We start from the raw sequence: 22,921 nt of genomic DNA, 5'->3' as shown, positions 1-22,921 counted from the left end.
TATGAACTCTATCTACAAGGTGTCCTCTACCTATACAGAAACGAAGACGACAACTAACAGGTCGTATGTTTAGAACAATTTTGTGAGCTCTCTCTCGAACGCGCATTAGCATAGATTTAGTCGTAGCCTCTAGTTTGTCGCTTAAATGGTTGTAATCGAATTTTTGTATTCGTTTGTTTAGTTTTATTAAATTATACTTATGTTTATTATACAGAATGTCTCCTCAATTCATTCCGAATCAGATCGTTATCGCGTGTTTGTCCGCGCCTCTATAAATTGACAAACTGGTGTCGGGAACCTGACGAAGGAAGAAGGTGAATTCGCCATCACCAACTTCCGCTCTAGATTATAATAAAACAGTAAGGCCCTCCACACTCGTTTCCCTACGACTGGGAAAGGCCGTTCTTTGGACGACTGAGAGCTGGTCTTACCGACTAGTGCCCGTAAGTGGCGTAGATTAAGACCTACGTCCTTGGCTACTCCCACACTTTAGAAGCACTAATTAATTATGCCACATAGTCTTTTAAATATTATTTTATTAATATTAGTCAATTGTGAGTATAATCTATTGATAAGACTTATTATACTGATTTAAGTTGAGGATGAAATTAAATTAAATCAGTCTCTTGGTCTGAAAGTTTTACTTGCACCTGCATACAATATTATATTGTGTTTCGTACCTTTTCCTTACTTATCAGCAGGTGTTCTATCAATTACATTTCTAAAATACAAACATATTTTAATTATACAATGAAATTTTTTTAAATTTATAAAATGTAATCTGTAATTAGATATTTAAAATAATTTGACGAACTTATTCCTAACTTCTGCATATAATTACAATTTAAATTTTATAAATTTTGGACAATTTTTGTATTTTAGTAATTTAACTGATATAACACCTGCTGATGAGGGACCTAAAGGCAAAAAGTTTATAACAAACTTATCATTGGTGTATAATAAGTCATAGATATTTAAGCAAGAAGGTAGGTTTACAAAAGAATAGTTTAAACTACAGGTATCCCTCGTATAACTCGGTAGATACGTTCCGAAAAAGTGCCGTGTTACGCGAATTCGAAGCAAAGGATTTATGCAAAACATAAGATTACGTTCCAGAAATTAGCAAAAGTATACTATTTTTTTTTGTTACTAAGAGAAATATGTTTATTAAAGCAATCAAAATTAATTAACAAGCACAATTAAAAGTACTGTTAATATTAATATTAGTTAAACGAGGGCGTTTTCTTTTTACGAAGTATCATCGTCATTTAAGATTTTTGTCGATTTTGATCAAAAATATCAGCAACGTCATTACTTTTTTTTTATAATTTTATCATAATTATGTATGGATATTAACATATTATTAATAGAAGATTTTTTCGAGAGGATCGCCTTTGTTTAGACGAGTACCGAACGACTTTTTTTCAGAATTTCTGCTCGAATACCGAATTGTTCGAGTACCGAGTTACCTTTGCATTTCGTTTGTCATTTTACGAATGATTACTTGCTTGCTGTTTTAAAAAAGTTTAATAACACTTACCTAAAAATGTTTTTAAAACTTTACAAAATATCAAGGTTGATGTATAAAAAAGAAACACAGTGAGTCTTAAGAGCTAAAGTGTGAAAGCAAGGACGACACCCGCATGATAGAAATGCTAGGACAAGGAACAAATACATTCTACTATCGGTTTTCATTAAATGAAACCTGACGAAAAACACAAAACAAATTGAATTTTCAGTACGTGGGCAAATTTCGAAGGGCGTGTGCTTACTTGAGTAAAAAACTACCGAATAACAGAGTTTACACTTAAAATTTGTGATATTTTGTACAGAGGATTTCCCAAACCGCGTTAGAGTGAAACCAGAAGTAATGGTATACGGTAAGTGTTATTAAACTTTTTTAAAACAGCAAGCAAGTAATCATTCGTAAAGTGACAAACGAAATGCAAAGGTAACTCGGTACTCGAACAATTCGGTATTCGAGCAGAAATTCTGAAAAATCCTCAATTTTCCAACCGTGTTAGAGCGAAACCGTGTAATAAAAGTACCGTGTTGTAACGAGGGTTACCTGTATTATATTTTTTTAAATATGAAAATCATCCTAATAGAGTAATTTTGATAAATATTATTTAAAATTATAAAAACGTCTTTTATGTATACAGTACATTGCTTTCATTGCCCAAAGTTTATTTAGAAAAGTGTAAAATACTTACCACCAATATGCCAAAAGTGGTATAAACGGAATACTGTACATAAGTGTTATATAAAACCAATCTCTTAATAAATATGCTATTGCAGTGTATATAATTAAAGCTACAGCAAAAATAATTCCACAGATCACTCCTGTAATACATCGTTTATTGGGTGTCGTTAATTCTGTAACTATAAAAATGTGTATTGTTTACCAATAGAGTTATAACTAATTCGATTTAGCATAATAAAAATCTTTTAAAAACTTTACACAAAATAAACGGAGTAAGATAACACGAAGAACAAGTAAAACCTAAGATTCCTCTATATATAATGTACGCCGTATAGTTTGGCGGATAACAAGACACCAACCCGATCAAAATAGTGGAGACGAGCATGATGAATAGACATGGTTTCCTACCCCACCTGCAAAATTATTAAAGGAAATTAATGTTAGATTGTATCAGATATGGGATTCAAAAAACTGCGTTGTTTTTCATACTTATCGCTGATAAACCCGATCCAAAATTCACTAATGACACATCCAATAGATAGCATAGAATTAGCAAGGGCTGTTTTCCATTCTTGACCACAAACGATGTTCCACTGAAAATACAAAATGATATGATAATTTTTACAATAAAAATGTAGTTTAATTGAAAAATGATTCAGTAATAATATTAAATACTACAGTATAAAATAAAAATATATATACAGTATGTCCAATAATTAACGGACTACCTTTAATACCTCGGTTACTCTCTACATAGAGTTCGTTGAGGTCTTGTTTTAAAGCTTTTCAGATAAGCTATCTTCTAGTCCATTGAAAACACTAAGGTTTTTTCGTTCGTTTAATAAAAAATAAATAAGTATTTTAGTACGTACACGGTGGAGATATGCGTGTACTTTACTCCTAGTGAAATATATGCATATATGTATGAAAAACATGAAATTATTTCGCAATACTTTAAAATAGCAAAGAAATTTTCGTTTTTAATATCATATACACTGTAAACAGAACTGAATAGAGGTATAATACCCGAAATTCATATTCTGCTTGATTAAAGCTTATATTTACATCATTTCGACGTTTTTTTATTTTAGTTTTTTTTATCTTTTATTTTTTCGTATGATAAGTTCGTTATAGCAATTTTATGCTCACATAGAAGACATTAATACAGTCAGACATGAATCTTTTAAATCAGTAAGTGATTTTTAATATAAATATAATAAATCTGTTATTAACGTAATAGATATGCAGTTTGTTAAGTAAACAACTCGCTATCAATTTAACAGTATTTAATAATTTAACGTAATAATAATAACTACAAGTTTAAAGCTTTTGCGGGCATATGTAATTAGTTTCTTAAGTTATCAAAGCAGAAGTATAAAGTTTATGGTAATAAATATACTGAGATAAAAACGAAAATGCAGATAAAGTATAAAACTTAATGTATTAAATGAAGCAGTATTTGTGGATGTAGTCTGCTGAATGTAGTTTTACTACTTAAACTAAAACTCAGGAACGCGACTAAAACATTACTACAAGTAAGCAATAAATAATAAAAAATGATTTGAAAATTGTAAGATAATCGAATTTTTTTAAAGATTAGCGTTATTTATTGATTAATGTACCTGACCTATCTAATAAATTTTCTTACGAAAAGCTGAATTTCGGTATTATTTTATTAATAATACATAGTTTTTGGACGCATATAGGCTAATCAAATAATTCTATATTTATAAATTAGAATTTTAAACTTCTAATATTATATTTCTATAAAATGTACTTTTTTGTAGCCTACATATATTAATTGGCTTATTTTTCTAAAATGTTTCTACGAGTTAAAAAAATCCAGTTACGAGTTGCGTAAGTTTCCTGGCTGTTATGAGATTTTATTTTAAAAATAACTTTTATATTATTATTAATCACAGCAAATATACAGTAGAGCATCTATTATCCGACTCAATTGGGAACTGAAGTTAATCGGATAACTGAAAAAATCGGATAACCAAAAAGAATGAAAAAAATACATTATTACTATAGTATATTATGATATCCCATGTAATTAGTATATTAGTATATCGCTATTAACCAACTTCGCGTTGAATTTTCATCGATGTTTAACCTAACAAATTTTTTAAAAATAATAATCGTCGCTATTGTATCGTTAAAAATTATTTTTAAATTATTTTATTGCTCACAAAACAAACAACCACTCATAATTAGAAAATTAAGTATGTTTAAATACTGGCCTCCGTTCAATGGCCGAATCGTTGTTGCCGGCTAAAACACGCAAAAATTTAACAAAAATAATATTAAAGTATCCAAGACAGCCAAATATTGTAGCGCCACATCACTAGCGGTCATTTCAAATTTGCCAACTAGAACGGTCGGTTAACAGATGTGACGGTTAATCGGCGGTCGAATAATCGATGCTCTATTGCAGTGTTTTTCAACCTTCTTGAATACGCGACCCCTTTACAACTTACAAAATTCTGGCGACCCCCTAGCCTCATAACCAACTCAGAGTTTTGACCCTGCCCCGCCAAATGGCATTACAGGGTAATGGCATTACAGGGTAATCAAAGAGACGATGTCATAATCATAGGCCGGTCCATCGCCCAGTGGCAACTGAGCGCTGAGACAATAGTAGTCAGCCCCAAGAGAAGTGCTAGGGCTCTGGCTCTGGTTCCGGCTCGGGTCTAGGTAGCTAAGGAGTACCGACCCTCATTGCCTTCATCACCTTCCTTGCCTTCCTTGCCTTCATCGCTTCTCGGGTCTAACTCTCATACAGACATGTGTTTTGTTGTACAGGAGTACTGTACATATTAGAGCCCTACCTATAAGGTACTCTATCGAACGGGCGGCGGGGCCCGCCTCTATGTAGAGGGGAGCCCAGTAAGATGAATACGAGGCATTTGCTAACTTATAGATCTAGTAGATCAATGACGGTTTCCATCAATTCCTTTAGTTTCTTAAGGTTCCCTTTACTAGCTGCTTTTGTGTCATTTTTGCTTTCTTGGGCCATGCAGAATCAGGATAATGCTATTCTATCAATTTTCTTTTAATGATGGATCATTAACCACACTTTTATTGAAACAATTGTTACTAGACCTCATAACAAACTCAGAGTTTGACCCTGCCCCGCCGAATGGCACTACAGGGTATCCAAAGAGACGATGTCATAATCATAGGCCGGTCCATCGCCCGGTGGCAACCGAGCGCTGGGACAATAAAAGTCAGGCCCAAGAGTAGTGCTAGGGCTCTGGCTCCGGTTCTGGCTCGGGTCAAGGTAGTCCGAGGAGTACCGACCCTCATTGCCTTCATTACCTTCCTTGCCTTCCTCGCCTTCATCGCTTCTCGGGTCTAACTCACTTACGGACATGCGTTTTGTTGTACAGAATACTGTACATATGTAAGCTATACCTATAAGGTACGCTATCGAACGGGCGGCGGGGCCCCACCTCTATAAAGAAGGGGACCCGATGAGAGGCATTTGCTAACCTATCGATCTAATAGATCAATAACAATTCCCATCAACTCCTTTAGTTTCTTAAGGTTCCCTTTACTAGCTGCTAGCGTTCGAAGTACTTGTTCAGGGGGCTTAGACCAGTCAACTTGGTCCGCCCCTAGGCGGAAGTCCCTTGTTAGGGGACAGTCAAGTACGTAATGCCTCGCGTCGCCGCGAGGACTACCACAGGGGCAGCTACCATCTCCTTGTCCGAATTTGGACTTGAAGTGGGGGAACCTCCCGTGGCCAGTTAAGATTTGAGTCGACAACGAGCAACAACTTATCGGAGTGAGGCCAACTACAGGCACGAAGGCGTAGGTTGACCTACCTACTGTACTTAGAGTCCAGCGCTCTCGCCAGCTTATCATCGATCTCTGCAGTAGAGTACCTTTTATGTATGTAGTCGAGGGATCTACCATCCTCGTAACAAATGGGCCACTGGCTCCCGCCTTTGCCAGCTGATCGGCCCGTTCGTTGCCCAGGACACCGGTGTGGCCTCTTACCCACCGCAGGGCAACGTGTCGCTCGTGCCTCGCCCTCAGTACCCTACCTCTGATCTCGTGTACCAATGGGTCACGATGGTACCCGTCGCTTAAAGCCTGTAACGACGACTGGCTATCTGAGTAAACCGTGACCGGCTCTGGACCCGGATGTAGTAGGATCCACTGGGACGCCCCCTCCAGGGCCACCAGTTCCGCCTGGAACACGGACGCCTCCTCGTTCAGTCTGACAGTTCTGCTGTACACTTCAACTCCGTCGGAAAAGACGCAGTATGCGGCGCCTACTAAGCTGCCGTCCTTTGAGCCATCGGTGTATATCTCAACACCAGTACCAGTCGGTTCACCGACTTCCCAATCGAGTCCAATCCTAAGGGCAGGATGGATCTTTAGTACGTCTGTCTGACGCCTAAGTCTGATCGGGTACTTCTGATTACAATGCATGGCCTCTCTACCTTCCACCGTTGTTCTGTAGAAGGCTGCCTCTTGGCTGACAACCAGAGGCAAAGGGAGCAGCCCGGCCAAGACCAGGGCCGCATCCGTTGACACAGTTCTGTACGCACGCGTGATCCGCAAAGCAGCGGGACGCTGGATCGTGAGTAGTGTCCTACTCTGACAGACGTTGGCGGTGTCTTTCCACCAAACGCCACAGGCGTAGCAGACAACGCGCTCCACACACATCTTGTAGATGGTACGAAGCGCTTCGCCACTCAGCCCGTAATCCTGCCTTGCTAGTCGTGATAGTGCCGCTATCATTCGGTTCGTTCTGACTCGAACGTCCCTCAGGTGGGGAGTCCAGCATAGTGTCTGGTCGATGATTACACCGAGGTACTTTAACTCATTCACCCTTCGGATGGGGTTGCCCCGGATGCGGTATATAGGCCGGCGTGCCAATACCCCGCTTCGGGCCACCGTCAGGGCCTCTGATTTCTCAGGGCTAAAGGAGAGCTTATGCAGCTCCCCCAAGCGAACGAGCTGTTCTATTGCTTCGTTGCCGCGAACCTCCATGTCGCGTCGACTATAGCCTGCAACTACTAACAATAGGTCGTCAGCATAAGCCTGCAGTTGGACTTGGTCTGGAAGGACCAGCCGCAACGCCGTGTCTGCTAGAACGTTCCACAAAAGGGGACCAATACAGGAACCCTGTGGACAGCCCCTTTCAAGCGTCCTCTCATACCTACTATTTGGTGTCTCGTAGACAACCGAGCGGTCACTCAGGAAACTCCTAGAAAGTGATACAAGGGCGGTCGGCAGGTTTGCCTTCCTCAGCTCACCCACAATGGATGGCCACCAAACATTGTCGAAAGCCCCAGCAACGTCCATCGAAACAAGCGACGTGTGGAGCCCCTGCCGGCGGTTCTGGCGAACCAGTTCCACCGCACGGTGTAATGCATGGCAGGTCGACATGTTCGGGCGGAATCCATATTGTTGCGGGTGTAGCTGCCCTTTCCGCTTGAGATAGAAAAAGATTCTATCGCTGAGGATTCTATCGAGAACCTTCCCCAGCACTGGTAGTAGGCTGATCGGCCTGTAGGATCTGGGCTCGTTCTTCGGGCGCTTCTCCTTATGGATGAACACAAGGTGCGCTCGCTTCCACTGCGCTGGGAAGTGACCCAAGAGTAGACACTTCTGATACAGTACACGGATCAGGTTAGGACGTTCCTCTTGCAGAACTTGTACCATCTCGGCCGTGATCCCATCAACGCCAGGTGCCTTCCTCTTCCTCAGATTGCCCACAACGTGGACAACTTCAGATTCCGACACCGGCACGGGTAACTCGGCCTCAAGAACAGGCAACTCCGCATCACTGCGATGCCGCCGTTGCTCTTCAGTGTCCTCGGACTGCTCATCACACGGAAAGTGCGATTGGAGCAGTACCTTGATCGACTCCTCCTGTGTGGAGGTTAGGGTTCCATCCGGATTTTTGAGGGACCCCAAGACCGTCCTACGCTTTAACTTTCCCGCCACTAGCCTGTAAGGTAGGCCGAACGGATTTTCGTCGCCGATCTGCTGACAGAAACTTAGCCATGAGGTTCGCTTTGCATCGTTCAGTTTGTACTTGTACTCGGCATTGGCCCTCTGGAACTCCAGTTTCCTGGTCGTCCGAAGGTCATTGTCTCTGCATCGTTGGAAGCGTCGGCGGAGCGCCCTCACGCGCTTCCGTAGGACACTCAGCTCCTGGGTCCACCAGGGGACTGACCGGTGGTTGCTGGGCCTCCGAAGCGCAAGCGTGCAGTTTCCTGCTTCTCTGAACGCATTGGTGAGGTTTGCCACAGCTTCCTCCAGGTCCTCGACACTCTCAACCTTAGAGACTTCCGTGACGATATCGACTGTCTTTTCCATGAGGCATTTGCTAAAACGATCGCGGTTTCCAGCAGTAAGTTTGTAGCGAGTATCCTGCCTATCCGGCGGGCCGCCCATCACCTCAAAGGCAATAAAGCGGTGGTCACTACAACTCTCTGCATCGATCGTTTCCCATTGCGAGGTTAGTCTCAGCATAGCGCCACTAACGAGTGTCAAATCAATCCAGCTCTCACCCGATGGAGAGGAGTAGGTAGCAATCCCGAACGGATCGTTCAGGATGTGCAACCCCCAACCCTCCGCCGTGTCCTTCATCATGTTCCCGTCAGGATCATCGACCGGCGATCCCCACAGCGAGTGTTTGGCGTTAAAATCACCACCCAAGACAACCCGACTGCGGACCGAGACAACCCCTTCGAGTTCAGTCAGAAGACAACTCAAATTGAGCGACGGCGGGCGATAACTGGAGACGACAGTCCAAGCACATGAAGGCGACCGTATTTCTACGGCCACCACGAGATGAGAAACGTGGACAGCATAAGCATCGACGTCCCTGCGCGTGAGAATAACGGCAGATCGACAATCGTCACCTTCTTGGGCGAAAACGCTCCATTGAAGTGAGAGACCACCGACCTTTCCTCGTACTAGGTACGGCTCTTGGAGCAGGATGATATCAATCTCCCGCTCGACTACTTCTACCCGTAATTGGGCAGTTGCAGCCCGACACTTTTCAGCATTAAACTGCAGTAGTCTGCAGCTTGCATACATGTTATCCCGCATATAAGTTGTATTATTGTCGGACTCGAATGATAGGAATTGCCGATCTAAGGACCGTAATCGGTCCTGGCCCGAACTCGTTCAAGTTCCCGTGCATAACACGGACAGCTAGCACTCATAGCAGAGTGACCCGTACCCAGCTGTAGGCCAAACTTTTTATTTGCCTCAGTGCAGTTGACGCACCGAGACTCAGATGCCTTGCACTCCTTATAGGAGTGGTCATGGGCACATTTGCTACATTTTTGGGCTGCCGCCTTACAGCCCCGTGCAATATGCCCGAAGGCATAGCACTTGTAGCACCGAGTACAGCTTAAATGTTCCCTTACTCGGTTGCGGGTCCACCCCACATGGAGTCTCCCCTTCTCCAGGAGAGCGTGGAAGACCGTTGGAGAGGCCTCCAACACCCAGTTGGTGAGCCCTCCTCTTCCCTTGAGTGGGAAGCATGGCTGCAGTTCCCCCGGCTGCAGCCTGAGTTCGTTTTGAACTCTGATGGTCTCCACAAGACCGTCGCGTGTGACGTCCGGGTCAACGTCGAACAGGATAACCTTCGGTCGGCGCTTCTGGGGCAGTCGGCAGTTGACTGCCTCTCTGAGCGCCTTGGGGCCCGCTGTTAGTTCATTTTGCAACTTTTGGACATCCTGGTGCCTTGCAACCTCTACCAGGACGCCGTTATTGCGTACTCTCCGCACGTTTTTAATCCCGATGCCTAATTTGGCAGGGTTAACGTGAGATTTCAGCAGTGACTTTGTACTGTCACTTGTCATCTGATCACTCGTAGGAAAGACCAGGAGCGTATGCTCCTTGGTAGGAACCCTACGTGGCTTGGCAGCTTCCCGAGGACCCCCTTGGATTTTTGGTGGGGCCGGACGGGCAGCAACAGTGGCGTACGTGGCACCACCGGCTGTGCGTGCCTTGCCTTCCTTTTTATTACCTGAAGGCGCAGCGAGCGGCAACGAATTGTCACTCTTGGCCTCTTGCAGGATCGCAAGTTTTGCCCGGAGAGAGGCAATCTCGATCTCCTGGGCGTTAACTATGCTAGTTATTTTACTAAACAGGTGGTAAATAACAGCACATGTGGCTTTCTGACACCTACTGTCAGTACGTGCGAGGAGCTTGGTCAGCTCATCGTGCACGCCATCGAGTGCCTTCCGCCTGCATTCGACCATTTCAAGCTCTTCCCGTGTTTCCACAGGCGCCGACAACGGTGTTTCAGCTTTGGTGGCCGGACTTATTTTCCCGGCCACCGCTGCGGTAGGGTCTTTCTTCTTGGCTTTCGCCTTCGACCCGCCTTTGCTTTTGGAGAAGGGTTTCCCCTTCTTCACGGTCACCGCGGCTTTAACGGTTTTGTCTTTGGGTTTGTCGCCCTCAGACTCTGCCGTTTTGGCCTTGGCCGCCATTGCCCGTTTTTGTCTTCTCCTGGCTTTGGAGTTACCAGGAGCGGGCCTCCACTCGCTCTCCCCACCAGAGGAGGCGGAGTCAAAAACGTCTCCAGAACCTGAGTGACTCGACTCCGAATCGGAGTCGCTACTCACTATGGAGGTTGGCGCTTTTGCAGCGGCAGTTTGCCCATCACACGTGGGCTCGTGTGGTTTGTCATCGGCGGGCGTGCGCGAGCGCAGATTCCGCCTGTCTTGCTGTTGGGCGACAGCCTTCTCGCCTCCTTCCACACGTTCTCCCTCAGCAGCAACATCATCATGATCGCCAGAGATCACAGGTACGGGATCCGCACAGGTAGCACCCTTAAAGTAATCGCTTGTACTTTTGTCTTTGGCCATCATAATAAGTAAATAAAGAAAGAGGGAATTAGGGTAGTCCCGACCTTTCACGGGTGCCCTGAATCCGTTTGGGAGTCAAAGTATGCGTTTAAGAGCCAGCTCTGGCTTCGGTCTTACTGAGGGCTCATTTTGGCCCTCTTGTTGCCGGGCCGTCACTGCTTGGCCCGCTGCCGGGACAGCTACCCATTTAAATGGCCTCCTACCCAAGGTCACCCCAGCCCGGCTGGTTGCTCGGCTTGGGCCGCCCCATCATCCCTACTAGGAGACGCTCTTCCCGTTTCTAGTCCTCTGAGACTATATACGGCCATCCAACGCATCGTCAGGCCTGTGAGCACCACTCCCCCCCAAGGGCATAAGGAAGGTGGCCCTATGCCCGAAGAGTGGCTCTGCCAACTGCCCGTCAGGATAGACACCAGCTAGCGGAGTCCTACAATCCACTGTAGGCGCTACCCCCCTGGCCACCAGCGAGGCTTCGGCTACGGGAGTGCTACTCCTCGCCCCACTGGCTTCGATATGCAGGTCGTGGCCCCCAAGCCAGCACCGGGTGTGCGAAGCCCGGTCTTCCTCTTGGGAAGCTGGTTCTTCTTTTACCGGACAGAAGGAGCTTTACGTGGTTTGCGTTACCACGGGCAAAGGCTGCGTCGACTGCATTCAACCGCCTTTATCGTGAGAACATCGGTCCCGTGCCACTGGGTGGATGCGGGAGTTCACCTTGTGTGTCTCAGATTCCGGGGGGTGCGGATTGTCAGGTCCATGGCCCCCAGTTTCTGTACCGACGNTAAGAACCACTCCCCCCCAAGGGCATAAGGAAGGTAGCCCTATGCCCGAGGAGTGGCTCTGCCAACTGCCCGTCAGGATAGATACCAGCTAGCGGAGTCCTACAATCCACTGTAGGCGCTACCCCCCTGGCCACCAGCGAGGCTTCGGCTACGGGAGTGCTACTCCTCGCCCCGCTGGCTTCGACATGCAGGTCGTGGCCCCCAAGCCAGCACCGGGTGTGCGAAGCCCGGTCTTCCTCTTGGGAAGCTGGTTCTTCTTTTACCGGGCAGAAGGAGCTTTACGTGGTTTGCGTTACCACGGGCAAAGGCTGGGTCGACTGCATTCAACCGCCTTTATCGTGAGAACATCGGTCCCGTGCCACTGGGTGGATGCGGGAGTTCACTTTGTGTGTCTCAGATTCCGGGGGGTGCGGATTGTCAGGTCCATGGCCCCCAGTTTCTGTACCGACGCGGGGTTTGAATCCAGAAGCTTCGGCGTCCACTGTGTGCTCCTATGTGTAATAACAGGGACATAACCCATGGGCCCGGGGTACAATGTGCATCACGCTACAAGCTGACGATTTGACCGTCGCGAGTAGGGGGACTCGGGACCGTTTGCGAAAGCAAAGAGTCCCTACCACGTTTCGGCAGCGCCCCTATCGTGTGCCATCACACCGCAGGCCAACGGGTGCCTCCACTTCCGTCGGCCAGACTACCAACGTCCATCGACGTAAACGCCAATTTTCGTCAGACAAGTCTAATCGACTACACTCCATATATCTCGTCCGAAGACGAGTCCTCCCTGAGAACCGTGTTAGCGACGGCTACGGCGACCATCCCCCAGCTCCGGACTTACTGAGGGCTCATTTTGGCCCTCTTGTAGCCGATACTATTAGGAATGGCCCCGTGCCTCGATCGCACCAGTCTCCCTTCTGTTTTGATGTGAGTCTGCATGCCACAATGCCAATAAGCAGCTCTTATAGCCGTCCGTTCCAACGGGGATAGGTTCCAGAATAGGGAGAGATCGAAACCCCGCTGGGGTCGCCCCTCACCGTAGAGCGACAAACGAACAGCAAGCTTTATAAAGGCTTGGTACACAGACCCAAAGCCTATGGTGTAATAACATCTCTGGAACCTTCGGCTCGAGTCGTAAAACTCCATCAGTGATCGAGACCAAGACGAGTCTTTCGGGACCCATTACCCGTCGTCTCTCGCCGCCTGGCCCCCCCGCCACGTCCAGGCCCGGTTCTCTATCCCGGGGGGGCGACCCCCTAGGACCATATTTTTTTTTTGTTTTTTACTCTTTCCGCCCTGTGGGCACTAAGAGGGCCTCTTTTTGCAAGCCCATTATGAGTTCGGCCAGGCCCACAATGGGGCTGCCGGCTGGTGAGGGACGGGGTCCGACATAGCGGAACGGACCACCCCCGAAAAATTCCTGGGGATTATTCGAGCCCGGGTCCCCCAAAGCGGTAGGCTGCCACCTTGACCGCTAGGCCATCCGGCCACTACCCTAGGGCTATATTATAACTGTATCAGTGATTTTAAAAACTATGTATTTAATTTTCTTTTTGTTGAGACAAATTATTGTTGATTAAAGTGAAGATTTCAGAAGAATCGACAATAATTTAACACACATAAAGTATGAAACTTCCTTTAATTATAACATTCGGCACGGGAGCTGTTGACATTTTATGTTTTTTTTTTGTTTTTGTTTTTTTTTTAGGATCAGAATTTTCAGCTTCTACTTTTCTACTTTTTATTTCTTTTTTGCAAATCAGCTAAACACTTTTTCCGCTATCATTTTCTGGGATTGGCCGAAATTCTCGCTGAAATTGTAGTTTTTTTAATGTAGTGTAAGACCTGCAAACACTTGTCTTTTTCTTCTACCCGCGACCCCCCGTGTAAGGCTTCGCGATTCCCTGAAGGGTCGCGACCCACAGGTTGAAAAACACTGCTCTATTGTATTTGTGTTCGTGTCATCTGTTACGACATTTACTAATAAAAAGCTTTTTACATTATTAACTATTATAATTTAGCAAAAAGCTTAATTTTGAGAATAGTGACGAGTTTTTATGAAAAAAGGAGAAGAAAATTGTAAATGATGATAACGAGTTAAATCTTCATTAAGTACGACCGCACTCCAGATATGACGACGACACACGATTCCTTCCATCTCGACCTTTAACCATCAAACTTTCATTGCATCAATGCTCTTTAATGCTATACACAAGCTACCATGCCAAATTTCTTTGTTAATCTTTACTCCATCCTGACATATTAAACGAAATAAACGCCAACAGGCAGAGACACGCGAAATTTTTCCCTTTCTTTGACATTTTTAGGTTTAAGAAGTCTCAAAACATGCAGATTTGCAAAAATCTGCAAAGTCAAAATTGACACAATTCCAATACTTGCCGTTGCTATGCATACATAACGGGCGGGAAGTCAAATTAGTAGAAAATTAAGAAATCCAAAGTTCTAAACTGTACGTTAATAAAATAATTAAACAGGATTCTAAAGCAAGAAATTGTTTAATTCTATCTGCTTCCGTCTCCGAGAATATTTGGAAAAGGATTTCCCCATATAAAAGCATTAAATTGTATCTCAATCTTCTGGAATTTGCAGCATAACCAAACAGGTTACAATCAACCAAGTTACATTTTAAACAGTTTTTAGAATATAAAATAACACTTAACTGTTTATACTTTGTGCTTATATCTTCATAATTTTTAGAGTAAAGATCATTTATAAAGAGCGCTTTCTCGTTCGGAGAAATTTAGCCATTAGAATAGACATTAAAGAAACATGAAACTCACCTTAGTTATTAGCGTATTATAATAAATCGATCTGTCGTAATTCCATCCGAATTTGCAGTCAGTCACGGGCCAACTTTTATTGGAAGACGACACGTTGTTAATCAGGTAATCCAAAGCCACTTTGGTGTAGTTAACGTCGTACATTTTACACTGACTCGGTTGCCATTCTCCTTCTCTCTCCTCCCAAGGGATACTCAGATTCTTGACCTCATCCAAAGCAATCCCGTAATTTTCCAGTTCTGGTATTTTGCACCAATGTTCGGGAGTGGCGAATACAAAAACATAGCTGAGCATGATAAATGCCAAAGGAAAATTCATAGGTATTAATAAAGCGCAGTATAAAATAATCTGGTATCGTCCGAAGCCTCCCAAAATGGGTAAAACATCGTCGAAGTTCATCTTCTAACAGTCTTGCACGCTATCGATGAATCTAAATATGTACAGTACAGTATTAATGAACAACTGCATGCATTAGAACCTGTTTGCAATCATGCTGCGCATTAAAATTAAAAGTACTTGTACAATGATGAGGTTTGAAAATTTTTGTGTAGCGTGAAAGTAATTCAGGAAATGTTCTTGAAAACGTCCTTCGCGAAGTTATTCGAACGTATTTCCGATTTGTGATTTTACAGGCTGTTTCCGAAATAGTGGGACAAACTTCGGGAAATGATTCTTCGTAGAATATAGAAAAAATACAGCAACCAGTTGCTTAGCTTTCCCGGCAACATTTAAAACTGCGTGTAGCGCCATGTGTTATGATATTTTATTTTAAATTTTATAAAAAAAATTATAAAATTAAACAAAATATAATTTTTAAAATTTTATACTTTTAAGCTTTTTTTCTGTTTTATAATAATTAACTTTGATGGTATAGATGAGTTTTATAATAATAATAAAAAACTTGTAAGTGCTAATAACAAGTAAAATCATCATTTTTTTCTGACTCTACCAGAGATACAACACGCTATCTCCTCCACCTCTAACCACCGAATCAAAATCATGCCGCGTATATATGTATGTATATACATATATACATATAGAAAAAAAACAGAATTTTATTTTGCATTTTACGATGTTTCAAGATCTCATCGAGTCCAAAAATGTAAAAGTCATGGAAAGAGGCTCAATTTTTGATCGATTGCGATACTTTCCCTCTTATATGTAACAGTCAGTAATGTAAAAATGTATATAATCATATGTCCTGAATCGGGCGCTTTTTGAGGAACATCATTTTGTTCATTATTTTCATGACCATTGTTTAATTAATAACTGTAACATATATAAAAATAATGTTAAAATCCTATACAAAGAGAAAATCATGTATAATAGAAGATTTAAAGAAAGTGTCTCAATTTTAAAAGCCAAAAATTGTATCAACAAAAATTTAAGTGTAAAAATAAATGAAAACTGGATGAAAATATTATAATATAAGCAATACAAATTAATATTGATGTAATTATTTATAAAAGTTACCCTATTGTTAATATTAATAATAACTGTCTTTGTAATATGCAAATCATTACAATACCTCAATGCAATATGTAACGCAGGTACGGTTAAAAAGGAATAATGTAACAAATCGTCTATTTCTATTTTAAGATATGTACGTGATTATGTCTATGACCCCTGGATACTGTCAAAAATATATAAGAAAATCATTTATAAAAACTTTTAATTTTTAATTTATAAAAAATTTTTAATGAAATTACTCCACTTCTTGTAAAATAAGTTGTGTACGCCAATTAAGACCTTGTATGTATAACAGATTAAAAATGAATATGGTAAGAAACATACGTTATTTTAATTCTGTTTGTAAGATATTTTATGTAATGTTTTAAAAATTGTATATATTTTTTAGTTGACTGATGAGGGGCTTTATGCCCGAAACGTGCTGTTGTCACGTATCAACTACAGTAAAATGATGGAAATAAAGCCAAGTGTTTATTTATAACTCAAATGTGAGTTTGAAGTCCAATATATTCGCAAAACACGGTTTCGAAAACAACATAATATCCTTTTATTCTGCAAAGCGTGTTCTGGGCATCAGTATATAGGAATTTTATGCAAATATCATAAAAAGTTGCTGTCATTCGCATACAATTCATAATCCGCCGTTTTGCAATTACTTGTATGTGTTATATTTACAGGGAAAACTTATTATTGTGTTCCTCTTTCTAGGGATAGTGACGAATGTGTTTTCTAACCATGGGCGTAGCCAAAGTTTTGTTATGGGGGCCTAGTAGAGGCCAACCTGACACAAAATTGAATTATTTCAAATTATTGTTCATTAAAATGAAAATTCCATGATAATCGACGATAACTTAACACACATGAAATATGAAACTTTCCTTAATCATAACATTGGGCACAGGAGCCGTCGACCTTTTTTTTTAGTATTCAAAATTTTTAGCTTTAAGTATTTCTTTCTGTTTGCAAATCGGCTCAACACTTTCGGCTGTGATTTTCTTGGCGGGCACAAGGTTCACTGGGGGCGTGTCCACCCAGGCCTCCCTCGCTACGCCCATGTTTCTAACGTTAGCTGAAAAAGTTACACTTTCATTTTCTATAATAACAGACGTGTTATACAAACATCTTTCGCAATTTTACTCTTCGATGAATGATTATAAATGTATTTTTACAATATCGTAAATAAATTAAACTTATGATTTATCACTTATTGCATTATATTTTTCTCAGTTAAAAGTCTCTTAGAGAATAACTATTTAGAGTTTCGGATAAAACAATTCTATTGATACACATGTAATGTGTATCAATAGAATTGTGTTGTGTCTCTCAATACATTTGTGTTGCTACACAAATAAATGAAAACTACGCAGATCGAGTGCTCTTCTCCTGTTCACTTTGATGATTAAACAAGTACAGTGAAAACTGCTTAGGCGACTACTTGCATTCGATGGGCACCTGTCAAAACGGGCAAAAATTTCTGGCACCGAATAGTTTATCCATAGAGTCTTCGTACAAGTTACCTGTATTAAACGACCAAACACAACCGCGGGCATCGATTTTTGGTCCGAAACAACATACAACTGTAATATGCGATCACTTCCGCGAATATATCTAGTCTAAACTATTGTTCAACACTGTTTTCCCCTCCTAATACAGTATAATGAATTAGTCTAAATTCTCGTTCTAACCCACCTTCCACCCTTGAAATTAGGTGCAGGTGTTAATGAATTAGTCTAGCAACAAAGGAAATTAATTTCAGTTTGTCCAAATTGTCCGAAAAACGAAAGAAATGCAAAGTGCTGTCGTTAGTAGATCATATTAAAATTATCATAACAGAAATTAGCGGCGAAGTTTAACTGTGGGAAAACGAAATTCATTTTACCCTAGACCTACAGTATTTTCCTTGGGGATGTAAAATATTGTACACGATACACTTAATCGGCTGATCTCATCGTTTGATAAAATTTATTTTTACTTATTTATTTTGAAGCTCATATACAGTACGGTACATGTGCGATAAATAGTTTCTGTATTAATCTACCTTATTTCCACGATATTTTTAGAAAAATGATATACAAGTAATTTTCGCACTCAAAATGTTCAAAGAACAATAAACGCATTAATGCAAAAATCAACTTTACAGGCAAACTTCCTTTTTCGATTCCGCAATGAAAATCGCGGAATGTAACGAAATCGTATAATGAGAAGAAATAATAAAATCGTTTTATTATTAATTAATAAATTTTCTTATTGTACTTAAGAAAATATTAAAAAATACAGTATTTTTAAAGTTAAAATAAGATTAAACTAACGAATACCAAAATGAAAGTGATGTACAGGAACGACGCGCTTGTATATCGATGACGTAATACACGTAACTGAGAAAAGAATTAAGTCGAATTAATTAAGTCGGAAAAAAGAAAGTGTGCTTTATAATCGAGAAAATGCGACTATTGTATTAATCTTTAAAATATTGGGATTAAGTCTGTCTTATAATATCACGACGACTCCTGTAAATCGGATTATCCGATAAGAATAAACTACAATACCAAAATAGCTCTATCGTTGAAAAGATTCTCTTATTTTTGTACACCTCGAGTTTTGCTTAGTAGAAATGGCTAAAAAGTGCGCAAAATACGTACGGAAATATTGTATTACAGCACCACCTGTATTGGACAATCACCTGTCTAAAAGACCACTTTTTGAAAGAACCAGGGGTGGTCGCCATAAACAGATTTTACTGTATTTGTGAATAATTTTCATAAGAAGCCAAAAATAAACTCTAAATTATTTACTTATTCTTTTGCAATATCGCTAAGAATAAACTTACATTTATCTTGCTTGTATCAGCTTATAAAATAACAATAAGAAATATTTTATATTAAACACTATAATGACAGTTTTCTTGGAGGGTTGAAATGATTTAATTTTACTAATATTAAGTAATATTAATGTTTATTTTTAAAAAATTAAATATAAATTACTAAATTAAAACGATGAAATGTGGGTCCAGACAATGCCGCAACTAAATACTTAATGGGCATTGACGTGATAGGACTTTTCCTGCTTTGAGTGGCTTCAGTGTAATGTTCGTAGATATTTTACTAAATATCACATCTTGAAAAAGCTGTGTACGTTCTCATTATCTAAAGACATATACTTTATTGATCCAGTAAATGATAATGGAATGTTTTGCTACCAAATTATTAATAGTAATCATATTAATGATGACAGAGATACAATTTACGAAAATGTTTAAAATACAGTCATTGATACTTTTATCTTAGTATGAAAACATCTCAAGATTTTTACGTTCCAACAAATTATAATCAGATGGTTAAGAACAGTCTATCTGAATTTCCATTTAAAATAATTACGGATTGAATTGAAACTATCCATTCAAGAAAACACAATGGTTGAAGTCACGTTCTAAATATATAAATCATATACAAGGTATATGATTTATAATTACAAAGATGTAAGGGAAATTTTTATAAAAATCTTTTTCGAATTTTACTTTTCCTGACTGTTATATATAACAGAGGGAAAGTGGTCAAAAAATGACCCCTCCCCAAATTTTTACATTTTTGCACTCAGGAGAACTTGAAACGTAGAAAAATAAATAAAATAAAAATTCTACGATTTCTTTTTTATGTATTAATGTTAGTGTGTGTGGGGGACACGATTCTGTCCACCATCTTCGAAGCTTAATAACTCCAGTGCTTTTGTCGAAAATTTCTAAAATTTTGCAGGGAGAATTGTGTATTGAGAGAATTGATGCTATTAAATTTTGGTTTATTAAAGGTCAAGGAGGTGGGGAGATAAAGGGGGTCGTGTGTATCTTTCAGTAGAGTCGGACTTAATTAATGACGATTTTACTCGCTATTAGCATTTACAATTTTTATAAAGCCCATCCCTACAATCAAAATTAAGCTTTTTGACATTTATAATAGTTTATTTTAAAAACTTTTTATATTTCAACTATGATAACAGATGGTGTCACCAAAATTTTAAATCTTGCCGGTTTATTATAATTGTAATATTTAAAGAAACTTAGTAGCTTTACCAAAATAAGATTAGGAGAGGAATAATAAATGACTTTCTTCTATTTTATAACATATTTATTACACAGATGTGATATTTTTAAGAAACTTTTATTGTAAAAGTTCTAAAAAATTCTGTAAAATTATGAAAAATTTTATTTTAAAATTACTTCACCGATGATCTAATAACATTCTTATTCTTAAACAGATTACATCAAGAGACAGTTCCGACCATATTTTGCGTTCCAAATCCACCATCATCAGTGTGAGTGAAAAGAAAGAATCCTCTGCAGCCCTTTGGATGGTGACATCCAACAGGAAAAAAAAGACAACTCCAGCAGGTAGAATATTGTTTTATCTATACGTATATATGACAATATCATGCAGAATACAGATTTCAAATACATCTTTTCTACGTATTCTACAGTAATGGAAGTACCACATCGAAGCCAACAATTTTAAGAGGATGAATTATTTGAACATCAGAATCTTAGCCGTCGGGATGAAGCTTCATTGCAAGTGTGGGCGACCTCTGAGGTAGGACGATATCGTACCTCCCTTTTGGTCGGCCGTTAAGCCTGCCCACTCGTCTAAGGATAACAGGGTTTGGGTTTTAAAGCATACAGGGTCAGGATTATTTGTATCAGGTCGAGTGAAGGAGGTCAGATAGGTCGTCGGTAAGGCGTCGGCGATACACGAGCAAAAGTCACCATTTAACAATAAAACGAAAGTTTATTAGATAACAAATAATTAGATACAATGACCAACATCGAGATTCTATCGACCTTGTATACTAGCTCCCTATTACTAGTTGAAAGGGACCGAGAGAGAGTTTACATTAATCATTATCGTACTCTGGATGCTGGACGAGGTGGTGGTCTGGAGTTGATATGGTACAAGAAATCAGTATCAGAGGGTTGTTTGATATTAGATGACCGTTTTCTTGACTGGCACGCACAGTTCTGCTCCTTCTCCCGCTCGACGACCACCCTCCTCCTCTCGAGTCCCCATTTTTATTTTCCATATCACGTTACTCTTTTACACCAATCGTGAATTTCAGCTATCAGTTCCTAGTGACACATTCAACGAGTTCCCTGGGAAAGGAAACAACTCCGGGGAGAGAGATGCAATCACCATCCGGTCATAAAAGTGGAGAATTTTCGAAAGATAGCCAAAATGAAATTGTTTTCCAAAATTTTCGTTAGGCCCGACCCTCACACAAGACACAGTTTCCTTGTCCAGACCTTGTGTTTATAGCCCTTGGTTACACCGACATCAAAGACACACACCAGCCTTTCTGTCTTAGTATTGTAGAATCTATGGCGGCACTTTCGGAATCTTTTCGAGATTCCGAAAGTGCCGCCATAGGGAATACCTAATTAAAATTCTACCAATATGGATAAATAATTTTAAGGCTTTAAAGTAATTTTTTTATTTAAGAAATAAAAATTAATCGTGCAATTTTACGTCGTATTAAACATAACCTTATTTCTCTGTATAACAGATTTTTAATGCTTATAGATTAAATTAATATATGTCATATATTTATCCGCTTAATAATTCTTTGTGAGAAAAATAATATCGAACGTAAAAGTAATACGATTATTTTGATTGTAATTTTATAAACGACGTTATTGTCCTTGTATGACTTGTTAGAAATACAAGAAGCATAAAATACGAAGAAAGAAAGTAATTACATCATTAAATATATAATTACAGTTGCTCTTAATGGGCATTACTACGGCACGTAGTGTTTCGGTCTAAATATGAAATCGATCCGAAATGGCTCCAAACTGTCACGTGCCAAATTTCAGCTTCGAAATCCACGTCCTTACAACTACGTAAGGGCTACATTCATTATTATTTTGTTTTTATTTTTTTACAGACTTTTCCGTGTACGTTTGCTGTTGTGAAACAACCAAAACAACAATTCTTTCAATTTGTCTGTCTCCTAGCGGAGTCTGTTACAAGCTGAAAAATACACTGTGCGATTTACAAGTCTGAATCTCGACAGCAAGATACCGAGAAGTTAACAAAAAAGTATAGGAAGAAAGTGGTATTATGGAACCCCTCCATTTCAAACTGATAATAAAGACGAACTGTAGCGGATTGTGGCTTAACTGCACTAGGCAGACATCCACAGCAAGGGAAAAATCCGTTTCACTTCAGTTAAACGGTTGTCCGTAGTGAATCAGCAAATTTGTTTTTTTCAAAATTCACAAGTTTTGAATGCTAAGTGAATTTAATTCTTTTTAAAATATAAATCGTGTAGTTGTAGGTTCACTGGTGCATGTATTCCGTTCCAGAGACTTAGGGGTACATATTAATCTGTGTGATGTTCACGTTTTTTAAATTTTGGTCTTGACAGACATAAGTTAATTCGAGATGGCGATGCGTGAAATACGGACCCCATTGGTGCTTTTACAGTAATATGGAACTCAACTCCTCCGAACTTTCTATTTGCAAGCAGACATTCCTCCAGAGCAATTTGTGAAAAAGACACTAGGTAGAAAGCCAATTCTTCCTGAGAATATCGAAAAAGAGCTGCTGGAATATATATTGTTGATGGAGGTCATATTTTTCTATTATAAAAGCATTTTTGCGATAAAATACATTGGAGTAAATAATTTTGTAATTATTTAACATTTTTTGTCCTTTCCTATTTGTTTTTGGCTACATTAAAGCATTTTTTTGAAAATATACAGTAAGGTTCCATATTACCACCCGATTTTCTCTAAGCCTACTTTCGGACTTTTTGTACAAAAGCCTTCAAAAACCATAC

At 40.4% G+C, this 22,921-nt stretch overlaps 1 protein-coding gene and 1 long non-coding RNA gene across 2 annotated transcripts in view; one reads left to right on the top strand and one right to left on the bottom strand.

Moving 5' to 3' along the window:
- LOC111614114 (organic cation transporter protein-like) overlaps positions 1 to 22,921 on the bottom strand; it is a 29,441-nt gene that overhangs the window by 2,588 nt on the left and 3,932 nt on the right. Inside the window, exons 2-5 of the mRNA XM_023355496.1 lie at positions 14,630 to 15,059; positions 2,693 to 2,796; positions 2,462 to 2,616; positions 2,214 to 2,382 (exon numbers count right to left, since the gene is read on the bottom strand). Coding sequence (XP_023211264.1) covers positions 2,214 to 2,382; positions 2,462 to 2,616; positions 2,693 to 2,796; positions 14,630 to 15,028 — 827 coding nt within the window. The 5' untranslated portion in view covers positions 15,029 to 15,059. The remainder of the gene's footprint in view (positions 1 to 2,213; positions 2,383 to 2,461; positions 2,617 to 2,692; positions 2,797 to 14,629; positions 15,060 to 22,921) is intronic.
- On the top strand, positions 21 to 21,425 carry LOC111614117. Its single transcript, XR_002754875.1, has 3 exons — positions 21 to 60; positions 20,348 to 20,480; positions 20,567 to 21,425. It is a non-coding gene; the product is annotated as an uncharacterized LOC111614117 (long non-coding RNA).

This window comes from Centruroides sculpturatus, unplaced genomic scaffold (genome assembly GCF_000671375.1).
Source record: "Centruroides sculpturatus isolate CEXI.00-Female unplaced genomic scaffold, Cexi_2.0 scaffold1815, whole genome shotgun sequence".
Classification (NCBI taxonomy): domain Eukaryota; kingdom Metazoa; phylum Arthropoda; class Arachnida; order Scorpiones; family Buthidae; genus Centruroides; species Centruroides sculpturatus.
Note: the sequence above shows the minus strand (reverse complement) of the source record. Positions and strands in the feature narration are given on the sequence as shown.